This window comes from Salmo salar, chromosome 13, assembly GCF_965601325.2.
Source record: "Salmo salar chromosome 13, fSalSal1, whole genome shotgun sequence".
Classification (NCBI taxonomy): Eukaryota; Metazoa; Chordata; class Actinopteri; order Salmoniformes; family Salmonidae; genus Salmo; species Salmo salar.
Window position 1 is genome coordinate 37315474 of NC_138303.1, and position 22867 is coordinate 37338340.

Genomic DNA, 22867 nt, shown 5'->3' on the forward strand with positions numbered 1-22867 from the left:
CCACTCCTAGTGAGTACTGACACCATTTTAGAATAAGGCTGTAAAGTAACAAAATGTGGAAAAAGTCAAGGTGTCTGCATACTTTCTGAATGCACTGTACAACCAAAATTTGTTTGACACCCCTGCCGCAGAGGCACCATTTCATCCAATTTTAGAGAGCCTTGGAGATTATTCCACAAGTAAGGTGCAAAAAAACTAAAATGAGATTTACCTAACTCAGTGGAGATTGGAGATCCCTTCTGAGTTAGCCATCCCTGAGACCGGGTCTGGTATCTCGTATGTCTGTATATTATCAATGAAGTAAGGTACGGCAGAAGTTTATGCAATAGGGCTTTACAGTATAACCAAAAAGAGTGCAATGCATCGATCTATGAGACTTCAAAGAGGGCCAACCTATTTTCTAATACAGAATTCAGTGATGTCTAATACAGAATTTGTAAGTCGCTCTGGATAAGAGCGTCTGCTAAATGACTTAAATGTAAATGTCTTAAATGTACTGAACCTATCGCCCGTAATAAAGCATAGTGCGCTATGATAAACCTCTGCATACAGGTGTATGTTACGCTTTTTTTGCAGATAGACCAACATTGTTTATATACAGTAAAAAGTACAAGACCTAAAATCAATCCCTGTGGGACACCTTTCGTAAAATCAAGGAAACCTGAACACAATCAGAAAAAAACACATTGTGTCCTTTCTGTCAAGTCATTTTCAAACCAATTACATGACACCAGATCCATACTGATTACAGACAATCTTTGAATCAATAAAGAGTCGTCAACAGTATCAAAAGCCTTTGATAAGTCAAAGAGCGCAGCACTTCCTCTTATGCATACCCTTTACCACATCATTTAACACCAAAGTTGCAGCAGAGATGCTGCTATACATCTCGTAGCTAGGAAAGATCTAAGCTGACAGTTGATTAATGATTCAAAGGTTTTGGATAGGCAAGACAATTTCGAAAGAGGGAGCACACGGGCCACCTTCCAAACCCTGGGGGATAGCATCAGAGATAATCGTCAGATTAAAAATATATGTGTCACTGACTCCACAATCAGGGGAGTAGAAAGCTGCAGCAAGATAGGATCAAGCAACTCAGCCCCAGTGGATTTTTTCTTTTTTACATCAATCTTAAGCAAGGTATCTAGCCCTAAGGGTAGCCTACTGTATGTACATCCTAGTTCAACCTATGCTTCCCCCTTTTTCTCCAAAGCAGGGTAGCTTTCCGTTGTGAATAAATATGTGAATGTCAGTGTGAATATGATTACTGTTCACAGTGTTTGAATGGAACCCTCTCCAGCCCTCTTGTATGGCCTAGATATCCTGTTTGTTTTGCCCCTGCCCTGAGAGAGCCACTTGAACAGTCTCTAAAACTCAAGAGGCTTTGCCTTCCCGATGATCTTTTGTCATGCAAACTTGACCATCAGGACAAAGAAAAGACACCCACTCCATGTTGTTTTTGTGTTCTGTAGAGACTAGAGAATTGAATCATTTAAAAACTAAAACCCACAAGGTTGGATACAACCCTCTCATAAGAAAGAGACAGGCTGTTCTTGTACTGTAGATGAGTATTGCTCCTAAACAACATTAAATTGTAAGGCATCTGTTCATCAACTGACCGGGAATATCATTGGAGGAAGCTGCTCTACTCAAATCAGCTGACTGCTTAGAATATCATTTGCTGTTGGTCTGATCCACATTCACAACAATGTCCCTTTCCACTTGTTTGTTCTTGAACAGAGTCTACACCAGAGATCATCATGTACATTCATCCGCGGCCGTTTTGTTCTTGTGCGGATGATCAGGGTTGCATAACATAATTACAAATAATTTGTAGATTGCAAATTGACCGCAAGAAGCCCAAACGGATAGAATATTTGACTAAAGCATATTATAAACTGGGTGGTTCGAGCCCTGAATGCTGATTGGCTGACAGTCGTGGTATATCAGACCGTATACCACGAGTATGACAATTAATTAATTAATTACGTTGGTAACCAGTTTATAATAGCAATAAAGCAGCTCGGGGTTGTGGTATATGGCCAATATAACATAGCTAAGGGCTGTGTCCAGGCACTCTGCGATGCGTCGTGCTTAAGAACAGCCCTGAGCTGCGGTATATAAAACGGCCATATACCACACCCCCTCGTGTCTCTTTATTATGCGTGGGAATACTTGCCGATGATTTTCTGGTGTTTTTACAGTCTTTTATATCCAACAAGGAAAATTCATAAGACCACCAGTTGGAGAACCCTGGACTACACACACTAATCCTTCTCTTTTTTCCCTTAGTGCTTTACATTGCACTGTAGACAAAAGAACAGGAGAGTAAAAATCCACAGCGAGCGCATGCAGCCTCTCTGTCTGTGGTTCTGTGATCTTGGGCCATGGGGTAGATGACCCACTGGGCACACACTGGTTGAATCAATGTTGTTTCCACGTAATTTAAATGTTGTTTCCATGTACTCTTCTGTTCATTTCAATTAAATGATGTTGAACCAACGTGGAATAGATTATGAATTGACGTCTGTGCCCAGTGGAGAGAGAGTGTTCTGATCTGGGACAAAGACATACTTCCCTGTTTATTTCATGAGTCCCATTAAGACTGTATGAGGAAGGGGGCTGTGAGATGTGTGCTGAGGGAGAGACCATGGAGGAGACGACAACATGGAGGAGAGTACAGAGGGACAACAAATGTAACTGTCTCTCATTTAGGATATGACTGAGTCTCACCATGTATTGGGCTGGTTTGATCGGGGGAAACCAAGCCATAACCCATGTCTAGTCTACACAAAATCCCCTGCATGGAGAAAACAGGCCTAAAGAAACCCCTTAAAAAAGAGGAACTGAGAAGGACTGACTAATGCAACACCACAGAATATACATATAACATCTCTCAAATAGTAGGAAGGACAGCAGAAGACCGATGAACGTTTATGGGTCTCTACTAAGAACTTCAGATCAGCATTACATTCACACGTCTGGTAAGATCATCTCAGAACAGTCTCAACTGTGACCCCCAAAACCACACCCCCATTAAAACCTCTTGCAGCTAGGCAGAAAGGAACTGTAATGTATACTCTGTCATGTACAGTTGAAGTTGGAAGTTGACATACACCTTAGCCAAATACTTTTAAAAACTCCGTTTTTCACAATTCCTGACATTTAATCCTAATAAAAATTCCCTGTCTTAGGTCAGTTAGGATCACCACTTTATTTTAAGAATGTGAAATGTCAGAATTATAGTAGAAAGAATTATTTCAGCTTTTATTTCTTTCATCACATTCCCAGTGGGTCAGAAGTTTACATGCACTCACTTAGTATTTGGTAGCATAGCCTTTAAATTGTTTAACTTGGGTCAAACGTTTCGCATAGCCTTCCACAAGCTTCCCACAATAAGTTGGGTGAATTATGGCCCATTCCTCCTGACAGAGCTGGTGTAACTGAGTCAGGTTTGTAGGCCTCCTTGCTCATGCTTTTTCAGTTCTGCCCACACATTTTCTATAGGATTGAGGTCAGGGTTTTTTGATGGCCACTCCAATACCTTGACTTTGTTGTCCTTAAGCCATTTTGACACAACTTTGGAAGTATGCTTGGGGTCATTGTCCATTTGGAAGACCCATTTGCGACCAAGCTTTAACTTCCTGACTGATGTCTTGAGATGTTGCTTTAATATATCCACATAATTTTCCTGCCTCGTGATGCCATCTATTTTCTGAAGTGCACCAGTCCCTCCTGCAGCAAAGCACCCCCACAACAGGATGCTGCCACCCCCGTGCTTCACGGTTGGGATGGTGTTCTTCGGTTTGCAAGCCGCCCCCTTTTTCCTCCAAACATAACGATGGTCATTATGGCCAAAGAGTTCTATTTTTGTTTCATCAGACCAGAGGACATTTCTCCAAAAAGTACAATCTTTGTCCCCATGTGCAGTTGCAAACCGTAGTCTGGCTTTTTTTATGGCGGTTTTGGAGCAGTGGCTTCTTCCTTGCTGAGCGGCCTTTCAGGTTATGTCGATACTGGACTCGTTTTACTGTGGATATAGATACTTTTGTACATGTTTCCTCCAGCATCTTCACAAGCTCTTTTACCGTTGTTCTGGGACTGATTCGGACTTTTCGCACCAAAGTACGTTCATCTCTAGGAGACAGAATGCGTCTCCTTCCTGAGCGGTATGACAGCTGCGTGGTCCCATGGTGTTTATACTTGCGTACTATTGTTTGTACAGATGAATGTGGTACCTTCAGGCATTTGGAAATGACTCCCAAGAATGAACCAGAGTTGTGGAGGTCTAAAATTCTTTTTCTGAGGTCTTGGCTGATTTCTTTTGATTTTCCCATGATGTCAAGCAAAGAGGCACTGAGTTCGAAGGTAGGCCTTGAAATACATCCACAGGTACACCTCCAATTGACTCAAATGATGTCAATTAGCCTATCAGAAGCTTCTAAAGCCATGACATCATTTTCTGGAATTTTCCAAGTCAACTTAGCATATGTAAACTTCTGACCCACTGGAATTGTGATACAGTGAATTATAAGTGAAATAATCTGTCTGTAAACAATTGTTGGAAAAATTACTTGTGTCATGCAAAGTAGATAGATGTCCTAACCGACTTGGCAAAACTATAGTTTGTAAACAAGAAATTTGTGGAGTGGTTGAAAAAAGAGTTTTAATCACTCCAACCTAAGTGTAAGTAAACTTCCGACTTCAACTGTAGATTTCTTCCCAATGCCATAAACATAGTTTAGAATGGGGAATCCTGGTGCTGGCTACACTCTAAGTCCTTTGGATTGTGAACAGACTGGTACATTCTGAGAGGATAGCATATCAATATCAGTAGCCATGAAATGTACCTCAAGAAATATCTTACATGAGGTTGAAACTAAAAACCTCTACAGGATGATGTGACAACTGGTGTTGGAAGCCCTGGTTTTGAGTCGAGAAGCTGCTTTTCTGACATTTAAATTAGACAAAGTCGAGTCCCGGAAATACCACTCTGTAGACAACAGAATAGTTTAATTCCTCACAGTGAATGCCAATGGGATGCAAGCGCCAGGATAAGCTGATGCCACCTGGTGATGTGGGAAATCAGACTGACCTTTCAAAATGCCAAAAGTACAAAGTGCAAGGCCAATACCAAAAAGAACTATGCCAAGTCGTTTTCCTGTCATAGCAAACAGATCTACAGTTAAAATCCTCCTAATTATTTCTAATCTGTTTTCGACAAGCAAGTGGAATAATCTCTACTCCTCAGGGTTGCCCAGACTGAATGACACACACCCACAACTTGTCCTTGAGAGAAGCTATTCATACATACCATAGAGCACCTGTTGAATGTGGTGTAAATTCCTACATAGTCTCTGTCTATAGGGGAGTATCCAGTAAAGTCAGAGGGGAGACTACAGCCACCTGAGAGCTCCATCTACACTTAGCTGTTACTGGGAATTCTAGGATACTGTACAGTACAACACAGAGACATAGAAGACTTCATAAACACACGTGTCGACACACAAACTGCATACAGACTCTGCTTATCTGAGAGGCAACGATTTGCATAAAGAGAGTCAATCAAATCAACATCGCTTGACAGATTGAGTAAATACACTCTGATTTGTTTACAGTTAACAACCTGTCCGTGTGTGTGTGTGTGTGTGTGCGTGTGTGTGTGTGTGTGTGTGCGTGTGTGTGTTTAACTGCAAAGTGAGCCACACTGTCTACTCTAATTCAATCCAAACTCAATCATACCCTCAGCTCTCATGGGCCTGCCTCCCTCTACGATGTTCTTTACACTGGCTTATTCTATCAGAGTCCCTGTCTGTGCAGCTTCCAGGGAAACACTGTTCTCTCCCTCCTCACCACTCTGCAACCTACCAAGCTTCCTGGGACTATCAGTCAGTCAGGAAATCAGGGTTTAGCTGGTGATGAGTCTGTCTGTCATAGCTGATGTTAAATAATGCACAACCAGGGTCAACTGCATTGTAATGTACATGGTAGCACGGAATGGTTTTTAACAAGCACAGAGGAAAGACTAATAATCTATTCAAGCAGAAATCACATCCCTTGGTGAAAAGCAGGCAGGCTGACACATGCCCGCCCCCCCCCCCCCCCACACACACACACACACACACACACACACACACACACACACACACACACACACAGTAAAAAGTGCTGTGCAGAGGTAGTTTGAGCAGCTCAGCTCTGTAAATGAGAACCGTATTCCCTCTTACCCTCCATACGCTCCAAAAGTGAAACTCCTCTTTCTCTGCGGCATGCCGGCTAATGGGGCGGGAAGTAGACCAACAGTGAGTGAGTCAACTCAGCACTGAATGGAGCCTCTACCTCTGTCACTCACTCCCTCACGCTGACTGTGTGTGTTAGAGAGGGAGTGCGTGTGGCTGTCCACTCAGCTCCACTGCCCCTCCCTCCCTCTCTCCCTCCCTCGTCCCCTCTCATGCCTCCTTAACAAATAGGGGGGGGGGGATAATGAACAATTCAATAGTTTGCTTATGGGTACAAATAATGAAAGTACTATTTATACAAGGTAGATGAGGACAGAAAAGGAGTGTCATTGGAGGTAATGTCATAGATGACAGAAAACAAGAAGTTCAACGTTGTGAGAAACATGATGCAGCTATTTATCTTCACAATCTACTCGGAACTTGTTTTTCACTCTTCACTCTCTCTCTCCCCCCCTCTCTCCCTCTCTCCTTCTGTCTCTCTCTCTGAGGCAGCTGGTCAAACAACCCAGTGCCGGTGGCTGTACTGATAAGGCCAAACAGATCATTACTCTTCTCACAAAGAGACACCACACACCAGCTCCAGGATGTCAACTGTTCCAAGAGCTCCAAGTTACAAGATATGAATCAAAGCTAGAAAAGATGAAGTACCACTCTCTCTTACTACTTACTACTCACTCAACATATAGTAACCTCCCTTAAAATGTATACTATAGTACAGGGATCATCAAGGATAATCATTTGTAGACTTGAAATTGACCGCAAATATTTGACTAAAACATAATAATTTCAAACCTTGCTTCCATTTGTATATGATCACATCTACAGTATATCTCTCTATTATGTGCAGGAATACTTTGGAACAGTTTAACCAAATTAAAATGACTTGGAACTGATTTGGTGTTTTTACAGTCTTATATGCCCCCCTAAAAATGTTAAACATTTGTTTATATTATTCTTTTAAAGTAAAATCACTGCAGGCCAAATTCAGTGGGGGAACCCTGCTATAGTACAACCCTAGTAATACAGGAGGGCTGTTTAGAGCTGATACCAGCCAGTGTTAAAGCCTGTAGCACTGTGTCTCTGTATCACTATAGTGATTGGTTTTATTGATTAACTGCAGTAAATATTTGGCCAGAGTAGCCACCTCCTCTGGCAGACAGTTCCACTTGACTCACTGGCAAAGCAGGATCATTGATACCACAAGAATAGAGTCAAAAACATAACTTGGATCATTATATACAAGCAACATTCAAGTTTTGGACAATATAGAACACTTAATTTTTAAATATGCTAAAGACAACTACACGTACTGTGAATTACCTACAGAATTCAAAAAGCCATCATTGTAAGTGAATGTAGGATTGGACACAGAGACCTTTTCTTTTTGGAATAAGATTCTATCTGACTGGAAGTAATTCCATCATGAACCAGGGACAAAACTGCCCAATCTAGCTCCTCATTTTCCCCTTAGGGCCAGTGAGGTCCAATGCTATAAGTGTAGAGTACTCATTGTAATTGGATGGACAGGCACTTAATGCATCAATGTAACTGATCAACAAACATAATCAATTAGATACAGTTACACCATCTGTTTGCTCCAATAACGCACAGTGCCTTCAGAAAGTTTTCATGCACCTTGACTTATTCCACATTTTGTGTTACAGCCTGAATTCAAAGTTGATAAAAAATATGTTTTTCTCTCACACTTCTACACACAGTAACCCAAAATGACAAAGTGAAAACCTGTTTTTAAAAATGTTTGAATAAGAAATACATAAATATCTAATTTACATAAGTATTCAGACCCCTGAGTCAATACTTATGTAGAAGCCCCTTTGGCAGCAATTAAAGCTGTGAGTCTTTCTGGGTAAGTCTCTAAGAGCTTTCCACACCTGGATTGTGCAACATTTACACATTATTATTTTCAGAATTCTTCAAGCACTGCCAAATTGGTTGTTGATCATTGCTAGGCAACCATTCTCAGGTCTTGCCATAGATTTTCAAGTAGAAACTGTAACTCAGCCACGCAAGAACATTCGCTGTTTTCTTGGAAAGCAACTCCAGTGTAGATTTGGCCTTGTGTGTAGGTTATTGTCCTGCTGAAAGAAGAATTAATCTCCCAGTGTCTGGTGGAAAGCAGACTGAACCAGTTTTTTTTGCCTGTGCTTAGCTCCATTTTGTTTATTTTTTATCCTGAAAAACTTTTATCCTGAATAACATGATACAGCCACCAATATGCTTGAAAATATGGAGAGTTGTACTCAGTGATGTATTGTATTGGATTTGCACCAAACATAACACTTTGTATTCAGGACAAAAAGTGAATTGCTTTGCCACATTTTTTGCAGTATTACTTTAGTGCCTTGTTGCAAACAGGATGCATGTTTTGGAATATTTTTGATTCTGTACAGGTTTCTGTCTTTTCCCTCTGTAAATTAGGTTAGTATTGCGGAGTAACTATATACAGTGTTGTTGATCCATCCTACGTTTTCTCCTATCACAGCCATTTAACTCTTTAACTGTTTTAAAGTCACCATTGGCCTCATGGTGAAATCCCCCAGCGGTTTCCTTCCTCTCCGGCAACTGAGTTAGGAAGGACGCCTATATCTTTGTAGTGACTGGGTGTATTGATACACCATCCAAAGTGTAATTAATAACTGCACCATGCTCAAAGGGATATTCAATGTCTGCTCTTATTCCACACAGAGTGGGTCCATGCAACTTATTACATTTGACTTGTTAAGCACATTTGTACTCCTGAACTTATTTAGGCTTGCATAACAAAGGAGTTGAATACTTATTGACTCAAGAGATTTCCGCTTTTCATTTTGAATTAATTTGTAAAAATGTCTGAAACATAATTCCACTTTGAAATTATGGGATATTGTGTGTAGGCCAGTGACAAAAAATCTAAATGTAATCCATTTTAAATTCAGGCTGTAACAAAATGTGGAAAAAGTCAAGGGGTGTGAATAGTTTCTGAAGGCACTTTAAGTTGTTGATTCCGAGTTTTCCCAATAATTTCTCAATTTCTTTAATTGACGGCTGAGATACACTAACAGTAATGTGCAGCACTACGGCTGTAAACATTTTACAGTGTAAACTGTAAAGCCAGTGTGAGTAATGACCTCTCTCTGGCACTACAGCACAGAACAGACTACTGAAACTTCCTCCGTTTTTTATCAATTCAGCAGCACTACAAGACTTTTGGGAAGTTCTGGTCCACGTCTGCTTTTCAGATTATTATACACTGCTAAAAAAAATAAAGGGAACACTTAAACAACACATCCTAGATCTGAATGAAAGAAATAATCTTATTAAATACTTTTTTCTTTACATAGTTGAATGTGCTGACAACAACATCACACAAAAATAATCAATGGAAATCCAATTTATCAACCCATGGAGGTCTGGATTTGGAGTCACACTCAAAATTAAAGTGGAAAACCACACTACAGGCTGATCCAACTTTGATGTAATGTCCTTAAAACAAGTCAAAATGAGGCTCAGTAGTGTGTGTGGCCTCCACGTGCCTGTATGACCTCCCTACAATGCCTGGGCATGCTCCTGATGAGGTGGCGGATGGTCTCCTGAGGGATCTCCTCCCAGACCTGGACTAAAGCATCCGCCAACTCCTGGACAGTCTGTGGTGCAACGTGGCGTTGGTGGATGGAGCGAGACATGATGTCCCAGATGTGCTCAATTGGATTCAGGTCTGGAGAACGGGCAGGCCAGTCCATAGCATCAATGCCTTCCTCTTGCAGGAACTGCTGACACACTCCAGCCACATGAGGTCTAGCCTTGTCTTGCATTAGGAGGAACCCAGGGCCAACCGCACCAGCATATGGTCTCACAAGGGGTCTGAGGATCTCATCTCGGTACCTAATGACAGTCAGGCTACCGCTGGTGAGCACATGGAGGGCTGTGCGGCCCCCCAAAGAAATGCCACCCCACACCATGACTGACCCACCGCCAAACCGGTCATGCTGGAGGATGTTGCAGGCAGCAGAACGTTCTCCACGGCGTCTCCAGACTCTGTCACGTCTGTCACGTGCTCAGTGTGAACCTGCTTTCATCTGTGAAGAGCACAGGGCGCCAGTGGCGAATTTGCCAATCTTGGTGTTCTCTGGCAAATGCCAAACGGCCTGCATGGTGTTGGGCTGTAAGCACAACCCCCACCTGTGGACGTCGGACCCTCATACCACCCTCGTGGAGTCTGTTTCTGACCGTTTGAGCAGACACATGCACATTTGTGGCCTGCAGGAGGTCATTTTGCAGGGCTCTGGCAGTGCTCCTCCTGCTCCTCCTTGCACAAAGGCGGAGGTAGCGGTCCTGCTGCTGGGTTGTTGCCCTCCTACGGCCTCCTCCACGTCTCCTGATGTACTGGCCTGTCTCCTGGTAGCGCCTCCATGCTCTGGACACTACGCTGACAGACACAGCAAACCTTCTTGCCACAGCTCGCATTGATGTGCCATCCTGGATGAGCTGCACGACCTGAGCCACTTGTGTGGGTTGTAGACACCGTCTCATGCTACCACTAGAGTGAAAGCACCGCCAGCATTCAAAAGTGACCAAAACATCAGCCAGGAAGCATAGGAACTGAGAAGGGGCTGAGGTCACCCCCTGCAGAACCACTCCTTTATTGGGGGTGTCTTGCTTATTGCCTATATTTTCCACCTGTTGTCTATTCCATTTGCACAACAGCATGTGAAATGTATTGTCAATCAGTGTTGCTTCCTAAGTGGACAGTTTGATTTCACAGAAGTGTGATTGACTTGGAGTTACATTGTGTTGTTTAAGTGTTCCCTTTATTTTTTTTAGCAGTATATTAAACTAAGCAGTGTGTGTGTGTGTGTGTGTGTGTGTGTGTGTGTGTGTGTGTGTGTGTGTGTGTATGAGAGTGACAGACAGAGCGTGCTATCACAGCAGAAGCAACAGGGCTGGAGCCCCAAAGGTCCTCTGACTGGCTGCTCTTTTGTCTTGAAACCTCACAAGGACAAAGAAGCACAGATCCCTCAGTGATAACCAACTTCTCCTTCAGACTCACACGGCTTTTGATTCACGCCACTGATATCACCCTCTAGCAAAACATCATAACACAACAAGAATGAAAAAGAAACAGTACATTTTACAAAATATAGAGTTGAACTTCAAAACTAAGTGGGGAGCCAGACACCTTAAACTTCGAAGTTAGAATAACGCAATTATAACTTAATCTCAACAACACGCATTGATCAATGAATACCTTATTAAACAAGTATAGTGTGAACACACTGCATAGACGGTCTTATTACAGTACATCCACTGTTGTAAATGGAGCATCCTGTCTCCTCCTTCAGACTGGCAATCTGTTAATGTGTAAATAAGGCCACGTGCATTCAATAATGTATCTCCAATCTGGTCTGGCTGTGTGGAGCAGATAGAGGGAGGCAGGGAGGGCTGAGGCAGATTGGGCTCCAGTTTCAGCAGGCAAGCAGGTCATTTGCTCTTGAGCAGAGTATGTGAGCGGAGCAGAGCTGGAGTGGAGTGTGCCCAATTTGACTGGAGTGTGGCGCGAGATTCCCAAAGGCTGGAGCGTTGGCCTTCACGCCCGCTCCAATTTCGCTCCAGTAGCGTACACTTCATGAGCTCAGTGCATTCCTGTCCCAGCATGCACTTGTGTGTTGCTATAGCCCCTTGCATTAGCTACTGTCATGAGTTAGCAAAATATTTTCATAAAGAAACTAATAAAACACAAGTGCAAATTCAAAGTGACTAACAAAGATGAGCAGGACTAAGAGCGAGAAAGGGAGTGCGGTGACATAGTGTCCACAACTAAATAATAATTGTGAAAAATAATCTGAAAAGACACGTATCAAATCAAAATCAAATCAAATTGTATTTGTCACATGCGCCGAATACAACAGGTGTAGACCTTACCTTGAAATGCTTACAAGCCCTTAACCAACAATGCAGTTCAAGAAATCCTGTAAGCATGATGGTGTAGTCCTACTTGCTATGTGCAGAAAGGAACGAGGTGGGTAGATAACTCACATGCTGACCACAGCGCGCGTTGCAAAATAAATGTACACATACATGTTATTCAATCATTGCACCCACACTGCTCGCGCGCGTCTGCGTAGCCAGGTGATAAAACAGAAGTTGGTTCTATTTGTGATGCTTGACGCGCTGCAAGTCCCGCCTCTCCCATCCCCTCATTGGTTTTTAGGAGCATTTACCCACATGGTGATGGAAAGATTAACTGAGGTCCACACCCCAGACCAGTTGGTGGTGATAATGCACTTTAAAGTTGGTTGCCAACTGCAATATAAAGTCCAAAAAAGAAGAAGCCTGAAGGAGGAGAGATTACTAGAAACAAACTCGGTTTGCCCTTTTATTTGTGGATTAACTGTCAGAGTAGAGTAGAGGACCTTGTGCAATTCAGGTAAAAAAAAACAACCCAATGTTTATATCCCAGGACAAATTATCTAGCAACAGCAAGCTATCTAGCTAAATTGACATAAATGTTTAATGCTTTTCGACCTGCCCCCATATTAATATAGTTGTTTCAGAGTTCATTTTGATATTTCAACCTGTGTGTCCTGATTGTGTCTGGTATGGGTGGACAAAAATCAACATGCGCATGATGATGCACGTGGACACAAGCGCACAAGCATTGTGGTCAGCATGTAAGTGTGTCATTGTAGCAAAGTATTTATAAACAAAAAAAAAAAAAAATCGGATCTCTTAAAAGTTTAGTTCATTTTGTTCTATTATCTATACAATAGGTCATAATTGATTTTGGCCCAATAGGCCTGGCATATTCACACATTCAAGGAGCTTTTCATTTTGATTGGGTTATTTCTCCTAAAAACCATTAGGACTTCCTATTGAAAGATTAAAAAAACACCTCTGCATCTCTGCCCAGCCTGGCAAGAGTGGCCCAAAAGGGTGTTTAGCATCCCCAGTGGCTCTGCAAGGCTCCTGGCCTGCTCTCCAGGCACCATCACATGAGCCTGAAGGCACAGACTGGCCAAACCTTCTAAAATTGAATTCCAAGGCACTGTAGACTGAACATAATAAGGCATTTTTTGTTTAATTTGCATTTAATTCTAAGTAAGAAATTAGCCTACATGCGCAATTTATAGACTATAATGATTTAATACAACAAAATGTTGTTAAAATGCTGAGAGCTTTACGTCCCTAGCAGCCTATTGTGTCGCACTCACTTCACAATGTATTTCTTTGTAGGCTTTAGCCTTGACATAATTGAAATAATTTAGAATAAATATTTCATTTTCGTTGCTTTTTAGGCTCCCTGTCTGGCTCCTGACCTATTGTGTTTATATGCTGTTTAATATGACATGCCGTCTATTTGAAATGATAAGCGCTTCTTACATTCACCTTTTCATGTTTATTGAAATACTTTTCACTTAAATTGTGATTTTAATGAATGGAGCGAATTTGGAGTGACAAGTTTGTTTTTTTTGAGTGCGGAGCGGTTTTTAGCTGAGCAGTTGGAAAGGACATGGAGCGCTGGAGTGGTGCATAAGCACCGCTCCACTACCGATGAGCAGTATTTCTGACCACTCAACTCTGCTCACATACTCTGCCCTTGAGGAATAAATCAGGCCTGAGCTGGAGAGAAGCACACGCTAAAGAAACAAGCAGCTTTGTGTGTGCAGTGCCTTTATATCAGGCCCGGGACCTGCATTCATCATTTCTATCCCTTTTAAAAGAAATCCAATTTTCCCTGTGGAGACGTTTAATGTGTTAAGAGGCAGGCCAAACAATATCAATCACTTGGGTTCACAAACAAACTTTCAGCACTAGGCTAACCAGGGCAGGCCTGCTGGGACCATTGCATCATTGAATCCTTTAGCCAACAACTTTTTATATTCTCCAGGTTTAAAGAGTCAAATAGTTAATACATAGACGCATGGGCTCAACTTTCACTGGGGACATGCCCCCCCCCCAGTTTTATCATTGGAATGTGATACAAAACGAGGCAAAGGTGTGCTTTAGGACCATGCGGATGCCTACGAGCAGTCGTGTAGGCTGTTTGGAGTGTTTATCCAAATGAACAAAAATGTCCCCCCCACTTCTAAAACCAAAGTTGCGCCCCTGCATAGTATCTTTCCCGATAACCTCCTGAAGTCCTTTTGCCACCAATTTCAACCCAACAGAGGGGTCTCTTTAAAGCACTTCACACAGGGAGCTCTGTCTCTTTAAAACTTCCTCTCTGGACCCCAGCATGAAGTGGTAAAGTTAGACTTAGTATTGCCCTTTGAAGAGTGAGGTTGGTTAATTATTCCAAAATATTGGCTCTGTATCCTGATGAATACACTGCCTATAGCTGCAGTATAGGCCTACCTTTAAATATTTTCAGCAGTGGCCTGAATACTGTATATGCTTGGTTATTTGGAGAGTGGAGGGGGGGCTATTTAAATATTTGAAAGGAGTAAATATTCTAACGCTAATTGTGCTGAGAAGCCAACTGGCCATTTCATTTTCATTACACTTTCATATTTCACTAGCTGCATAGCCAGCAGCATACCAGCCACCCTGCATCCCACTGCTGGCTTGCTTCTGAAGCGAAGCAGTGTTTGTCCTGGTCGGTCCCTAGATGGGAGACCAGATGCTGCTGAAGTGGTGTTGGAGGGCCAGTAGGAGGCACTCTTTCCTCAGGTCTAAAAAAAATATCCCAACGCCCCAGGGCAGTGATTGGGGACACTGCCCTGTGTAGGGTGCTGTCATTTGGATGGGATGTTAAAATGAGTGTCCTGACTCTCTGTGGTCACTAAAGACCCCATGGCACTTCTTGTAAGAGTAGGGGTGTTAACCCTGGTGTCCTGGCTAAATTCCCAAGCTGTCCCTCATACGGTCACCTAATCATCCCCAGCTTACAATTGGCTCTTTCCTCTCCCCTGTAACTTTTCCCCAGGTTGTTGCTGTAAATGACAATGTGTTCTCAGTCAACTTACCTGGTTAAATAAAAATGTAGGCTGGGGTGGGTAACTTCCTGCATCCATTGAGCAGAGTAGTGCTGACAGATGCCACCGTTTAAAGCAACAGTAAACTGTTTGTAAAATAAATGACAAATGCCAAACCACAACCTGGTGCGATGTCATGTTGGATGAGCCACATACATGTCATTCAAAATAAGATCGAGCCCTTCCATCTCTACTGTATAACTACAGTCTATTTTGACATTGTGCATTTGTGACTCGTTTCAGTAAACTAGGCATATGTCGTGCGTCATTACACTGCGTGCACAATTATTAGGCAAATTGTATTCCTCAGGATTCATTTTATTGTTGAACAAACACAATGCTCTCAGTCAATCCAAACCTGAATGTTTAACAAAGGAAAAGCGAGTTGTCTTTCTCATGGAAATATATAAGTGTGCACAATTAGGCAACTATTAGTGTGCAGAATTATTAGGCAAAGAAATTACAAAAATAATTTCTCCCAACTCATTTGTTTATTCTCAATTTTTAGAGTAAGTGTAACAAATAAGTAACACAAAATGACAATTAAATAAACATTTTGGCCTTTCAAAAATATTCAGTAACCAATATAGCCACCGTTCTTTTCAATAACTGCCATGAACCTTCCATCAATGGAGTCTGTCAGTTTCTTGATCTGTTCACAATCAACTTTCGCTGAAGCAGCAACCACAGCCTCCCAAATGCTGTTCAAAGAGGTGTATTGTCTTCCCTCGCTGTAAATCTCACGTTTAAGAAGGGCCCACAAGTCCTCAATAGGATTTAAGTCAGGTGAGGAAGGGGGCCAGGTCATTATACGGGCATCCTTGCTGGCTAGCCAAGCAGTGGAGTACTTGGATGCATGTGATGGAGCATTGTCCTGCATAAAGATCATGGCCTTCTTGAATTCTGAGGATGTCTTCCTTGCAGAAAGTATCTTCCATAAACTGGCAGTAGGTTAGGGAGTTGAGTTTCAGTCCATCTTCAACCCGAAAAGGTCCAACTACCTCATCCTTAATGATCGCAGGCCATACCAGTACCCGTCCTTCACCTTGCTGGTGCCTGCCTCGAAGTGGTGCCCTGTGTCTGTTACTGATCCAGCAATGGGCCCATCCATCTGGTCCATCAAGAGTCACTCATTTCATCTGTCCATAAAACCTTAGAAAAATCTGTCTTCAGGTATTTCTTTGCCCAATCTTGACGCTTCAACTTATGAATCGTATTCAGTGGTGGTCGTGTTTCAGCCTTCTTGACCTTGGCCATGTCTCTGAGCACTTGACGCCTTGTACTTCTGGACACTCCAGGTAGGTTGCAGTTCTGGAATATGGTGGCACTGGAGGATAATGTGTTCCTGGTAGCTTTATGTTTAATTCTTCAAGTCTTTTGCAGTTAATTTACGCCTTTTGTTCTCCATGCGTTTTTTTGCGCCCCAGTTGACTATTTGCAACAAAACGTTTGATTGTCCGGTGCGCACGCCTCAATAGTTCAGCTATTTCAAGAGTGTTGCATCCGTCTGAAAGGCATTTACAGTGTCAGTTAAATCTCTTTTTCTGGCCGATTTTACCTGAGGTAATGAAGCTGCCTAATAATTATGCACACCTTGATAAGGTGTTATTCACTTTCGCCACACCCTCCCTCATTACACAAATACATATCACCTGAAAATGATTAAATCCAATAAGCATTCAAGTTTATATGGTTTGGAGTTGGAAAATGTGCATAGAAATAATGATAAGATCAGAATACTCACTTGCCTAATAATTGTGCACGCAATGTACTTCACAGGAGAGCCATTTGAAATGTGTTTTCTGGAACATGTGAAGTTTCATGTGCCTTAATAAGAAACTTATATGCCATCTGTAAATACGAATAAAATTGTTAAATTACCAGTCTAGTTGGTTTAGCCACAGAAAGTCAGCAACCTTCCCACTAGCCATGATTGGCTGAGATAATGAGTGCGCTGGACAAGCTGAGCGATGAGTTCAGATTGGTCTGTTATGTAGCACGCTTTTGTCTATTTGAGCTGGTCAGTATGTGTAGGTAATCCTGTCTAACATCTCTTTTTTTTTTTACATATTGCGTAGTAGAACTACAAAAGTTTTGCTCTCCACTTTCTGGAGAACCGAGTTTTGAAATCATTGGAATTAGAGTATGATAGCTAAGGAGAAACACCTGTTTCCGGATTACATCTTAAAATTAAGTAAGGGCAGCCATGGCATCCATAACAGGGACAAGTGTCTATCCCATGTATCCATGGGTAAGGTAGTCTAGCTAGCTACATTTTCAGATATTGCACATTTCTAATTCTGTCAGAAAGTCGTTTTCATTTCAAGTTAAAGTGTACTGTTAGCTAGCTAGCTAACGTTAGCTGGCTGGCTTGCTAGCTAACGTTAGTGTATGATCTGTGTAGTAATATTATTTGTATCTCAGAGCCATTTGCTTTGTTAGACATAGCCAACTGACATTTACTCCTGAGGTGCTGACCTGTTGCACCCTCGATAACCACTGTGATTATTATTATTTGACCCTGCTGGTCATCTATGAACATTTGAACATCTTGGCCATGTTCTGTTATAATCTCCACCTGGCACAGCCAGAAGAGGACTGGCCACCCCTCATAGCCTGGTTCCTCTCTAGGTTTCTTCCTAGGTTCTGGCCTTTCAAGGGAGTTTTTCCTAGTCCCCGTGCTTCTACACCTGCATTGCTTGCTGTTTTGGGTTTCTGTACAGCACTTTGAGATATCAGCTGATGTAAGAAGGGCTTTATAAATACATTTGATTTGATTTTATTTTGTTAGCTAGCTAACATTGAACCTGGTTGGTTAGCTACCTGCAGATTCATGCAGGGTGGTAACGTCATGAGTTGGGATTATGATTCATTGTTTAGCTAGCTAGCTACATGTCTTAACAAAGGACTCCACTATGCAAGTAACCATTTCAATAGAATGTCACTGAAACAACTGTTGATAGACGTAGCTGGTAAATTCACTCTGGCTATCTACTAAGATTTCAGAGCACTCTTGTCTGAGTGTGCCAGAGCGCAGAATAACTGATGAATTTATGAACGCTCAACACCCATTGAATATGGCCGGTGTCAGTAAACATTGTCCAAAAAGCGTAAATTGTTACCAGCAGCACAGTTGCGGTCACCAATGCTCTGGATAACAAAAAAAAACTGCCTAACCAGCTCTGCAAGGGCGAGAAAAATGGTCAGAGTGAGCTGTTCTCACATTTGTGTCTGGAAGTAGCTAGCAAGCTAGCCAACATTAGCCAGTTAACTTGGGTGCTTGACTGCTGTTTTTAGGACAGAACGCACAGATCAACCCTTAAAGAGATGGGTGGGGCTAAAGCTTAAGAGGGTGTGAACGATGCTGAATGGGTGTAGACAAAGAAGAGCTCTCCAGTAGGTCCCAAAACATTCAAAGGCCATTTTCTCAAAAGTGAGGATACAAGTTTAATTTTTAAAGCAGAATTACTTTCTCATTGTTCCTCAACTATAGTGTTTGATATACAATTTTCTAACTTTTTTAGTATCTACTTTTATCCAATGTAAAAAACACAATTTCAAATGTTGCTATATAAGATCGAATTGAGCCGGTCAGTCATATTTGTTTTGCCTGAATTACTGAGTGTTCTTAAACATAAAAAGGTATTCCAAGGCAGCCATTTGAAATTAGCTCATGTGTGGCTCTGTGTGTTGTTGACAGTTTGACATGAGTGGTGTTGAGCCCGCTGGGCTGTAAGTGGTGTTACAGAGTCCGACAGGCCCCTCTGAGCTACACACACGGCCACATGCACACACACACCCTTGGCCCATGCTCCACACACTGTGGCCTTTCATAGGGTCTAATTAGAGCGGCAGGATATTATGGCTGACACAGCAGATGAAAAGGAGTGTTGTTGTTCAGGCTACAGGCTACCGTGTGGAACTCTCTCTCTCTCGCTCTAGAAATGGGGGTGAAAAACATAGTCGGAAGTTTACATACACTCAGGTTGGAGTCATTAAAACTCGTTTTTCAACCACTCCACAAATTTCTTGTTAACAAACTATAGTTTTGGCAAGTCTGTTAGGACATCTACTTTGTGCATGACACAATAATCTTTCCAACAATTGCTTACAGACAGATTATTTCACTGTATCACAATTCCAGTGGGTCAGAAGTTTACATACAAAGTTGACTGTGCCTTGAAACAGCTTGGAAAATTCCAGAAAATGATGTCATGGCTTTAGAATCTTCTGATAGGCTAATTGACATCATTTGAGTCAATTGGAGGTGTACCTATGGATGTATTTCAAGGCATACCTTCCAACTCACTGCCTCTTTGCTTGACATCATGGGAAAATCAAAAGAAATCAGCCAAGACCTCAGAAAAACAATTGTAGACCTCCACAAGTCTGGTTCATCCTTGGGAGCAATTTCCAAATGCCTGAAGGTATCATGTTCATCTGTACACACAATAGTACGCAAGTATAAACACCATGGGACCATGCAGCCGTCATACTGCTCAGGAAGGAGACGCATTCTGTCTCCTAGAGATGAACGTACTTTGGTGTGAAAAGTGCAAATCAATCCCAGAACAACAGCAAAGGACCTTGTGAAGATGCTGGAGGAAACAGATACAAAAGTATCTATATCCACAGTAAAACGAGTCCTATATCGACATAACCTGAAAGGCCGCTCAGCAAGGAAGAAGCCACTGCTCCAAAACCGCCATAAAAAAAACAGACTACGGTTTGCAACTGCACATGGGGACAAAGATCATACTTTTTGGAGAAATGTCCTCTGGTCTGATGAAACAAAAATAGAACTGTTTGGCCATAATGACCATCGTTATATTTGGAGGAAAAAGGGGGAGGCTTGCAAGCCGAAGAACACCATCCCAACCGTGAAGCATGGGGATGGCAGCATCATGTTGTGGAGGTGCTTTGCTGTAGGAGGGACTGGTGCACTTCAGAAAATAGATGGCATCATGAGGCAGGAAAATTATGTGGAAATATTGAAGCAACATCTCAAAACATCAGTCAGGAAGTTAAAGCTTGGTCGCAAATGGGTCTTCCAAATGGACAATGACCCCAAGCATACTTCCAAAGTTGTGGCAAAATAGCTTAACAACAACAAAGTCAAGGTATTGGAGTGGCCATCACAAAGCCCTGACCTCAAACCTATAGAACATTTGTGGGCAGAACTGAAAACGCGTGTTCGAGCAAGGAGGCCGAGAAACCTGACTCAGTTACACCAGCTCTGTCAGGAGGAATGGGCCATAATTCACCCAACTTAATGTGGGAAGATTGTGGAAGGCTACCCGAAACGTTTGACCCAAGTTAAACAATTTTAAAGGCAATGCTACCAAATACTGATTGAGTATGTAAACTTCTGACCCACTGGGAATGTGATGAAATAAATAGAAGCTGAAATAAATCACTCTCTACTATTATTCTGACATTTCACATTCTTAAAATAAAGTGGCGATCCTAACTGAACTAAGACAGGGAATTTTTACTAGGAATAAATGTCAGGAATTGTGAAAAACTGAGTTTGAATGTATTTGGCTAAGGTGTATGTAAACTTCCAACTGTATGTTAACATCCTGTATAGATCTATGATTGAGTTTATTAACTTCAAGACATGACATGAAAGCAATTAGGCATCATATACAGTATTATTTCTGCATTCAGAAATAATATTAACCTCTCTTGGACTGATTCATCGAATTCACTTACTAAATGCTTTCCTATGGGGAAGAGAAATTTCTTCAAAGTAGCCGTCTACTGATCAATGAATTCTGCTTGTCTGTCTTGGTTACTTCAGACAATGACTTGCAAGGCAGGTCTGTGATGAAGTGAGGGCGATCGGGACACAATGCTCCCTGAGCCTGGATCGATCTCAGAGAGAGAGAGAGAGATCTATTTCAGTTCTAATGGCTCCTCAGTACTATCATATCTCTCCACTCCGGCCCGGGCAGCACTGTGATGGATGGCTTTCTGTGGCCACAACCACCCTCTCTGCCACACGATCAATAGAGACCCAGCCCAGTGAGAACGGACAGGACAAGTCCACTTGAATCTCCATGACAGAGGAAAAACGGCAAGGTTTAATCTTTTAACTATAGGTAGGATGGAGTAGAATGGAATGCCTTGTGTTGGAATAATCCATTCAAAAGGACTTGTTTGGAGAAATTAATAGGCATGCACCGGAGAGATCATAATCAGATTAATAATCATTAGCCTAACATTTCATGTTTTATCAAGTGTGACTAAATCAGTGTGTACTTTATCTAATAGGCCAGTGATGATGTCCACGGGGGACAGGGCAGGTCAGAGTAAGAGTGTCCTCTGCTGGACAATGGAGGGATTGATACACTTCATCAGCCCTCAAGGAGCTGCCGAAGGGGTGACAGTGTCAGCTCTCAAGTGAAAACCATATAAAAACTAAGGGTGTTTTCACACTTGGTCCCTTTCAGACAATTTTTGTGAACTCAGGGCAGTTCGCTTAACTTTTTGTGCAGTGTGAACACTCCAAAGGAACTCAGACCCCTCAAAAGAGCCCCTGAAGCGAACAAGTTGGGTACTACCAAAGCATCTCCAGAGTGCATAAAAAGAGATTATCGTGACCAGGGGCGAAAATCTGATATCAACTTTGGAGGGGACAATTACATGACATTTTCTCAAGAGCAATTCCTGAGGGGGACACCAAAAGTAGTGCTGTAACACATAGCCTACATTGTAATATGGTAAATGTATATTGAGGAACCAAAGAAATAAGGTGTTTGCCGTACTCCTAACTACCGGTACCCAAAACTACACAACAGCAATACCATTGCCTTTAACAAATCTTAGTTCAGTCACCAGTTTAAGTTGAGAGTGGGGGTATCCATGGCATTTTCCAATTATGTTCCTATTTTACAAGTCAAAAAAATTGAGAACCTTTCATAATGTTGCCAAACAAAGACTCAACAAACTTACCTGAGACTCCCTGTCTCTGCCAGTCTGTCCCTGCATATCTGTCCCCAACTCTGCTGTCTGTGTGCCATCTGTTGCCTGCTCTGCCTAATGACATCAGTGTGAAACATTTCCATTAGAATTTCATTTCTTTCTTATGAACATTTTATCAACTAGTCTTTGAGATATTAGGCTACTAGGGTTCTTACTTTGCGTTTTGGTGTACTGAAAAATACTCTGATGTCCGTCTTTTATTTTTCTGCCATTTTTCTACCTGGCTGGCTGGCTACACACACACAGTGTGTAGGTTATTTACAGTAGGAGATGGGCTTCTATCATCTTATCTTTTATCATTCTATTTGGGCTTCGATCTAAAAGGTAGCTAGCAAATGTGAAACGGATTAAAATGACAAGAGTTGACAGCTGTATGAGTTCACCATTTACACAACATATGCTGCAACCTTTTGTAATTTTAATAGTTTGTTTCATATTGGCTGGCTTCCAACAATAGCTGAATTTGCAAAGCTAGCGAGCACCAATTCCGTTTCAGTGGTGTTTGCTATAATCTTTGCTACCCGGGTTAAATAAAGGTGAAATAAAATAAATAAAATTTCCCTTGCGACAATTTAGCTTTTGCAACGAGACCATTAAATATATTTAAGACAATGGTAGAAGAGAGTGTAGTTCTGTTCAGTTTGGACTTCAGTTTATCGCTAACCTTAT

General features: G+C 42.0%; 1 protein-coding gene across 12 annotated transcripts in view; it reads right to left on the reverse strand.

Annotated features, from left to right (window-relative positions):
- The window catches only part of LOC106567251 (rap1 GTPase-activating protein 1), a 125667-nt gene that overhangs the window by 89062 nt on the left and 13738 nt on the right, over positions 1-22867 (reverse strand). For 11 of the 12 annotated variants that reach the window (XM_045693190.2, XM_045693199.2, XM_045693198.2 and 8 more), the window contains exon 1: positions 6228-6356. The exons of the other annotated variant lie outside the window; for it this stretch is intronic. In XM_045693190.2, the coding sequence (XP_045549146.1) occupies positions 6228-6271 (44 nt within the window). In that variant the 5' untranslated portion in view covers positions 6272-6356. Of the gene's footprint in view, positions 1-6227; positions 6357-22867 lie in introns of those variants that run through there. 12 annotated transcript variants of the gene reach the window in all.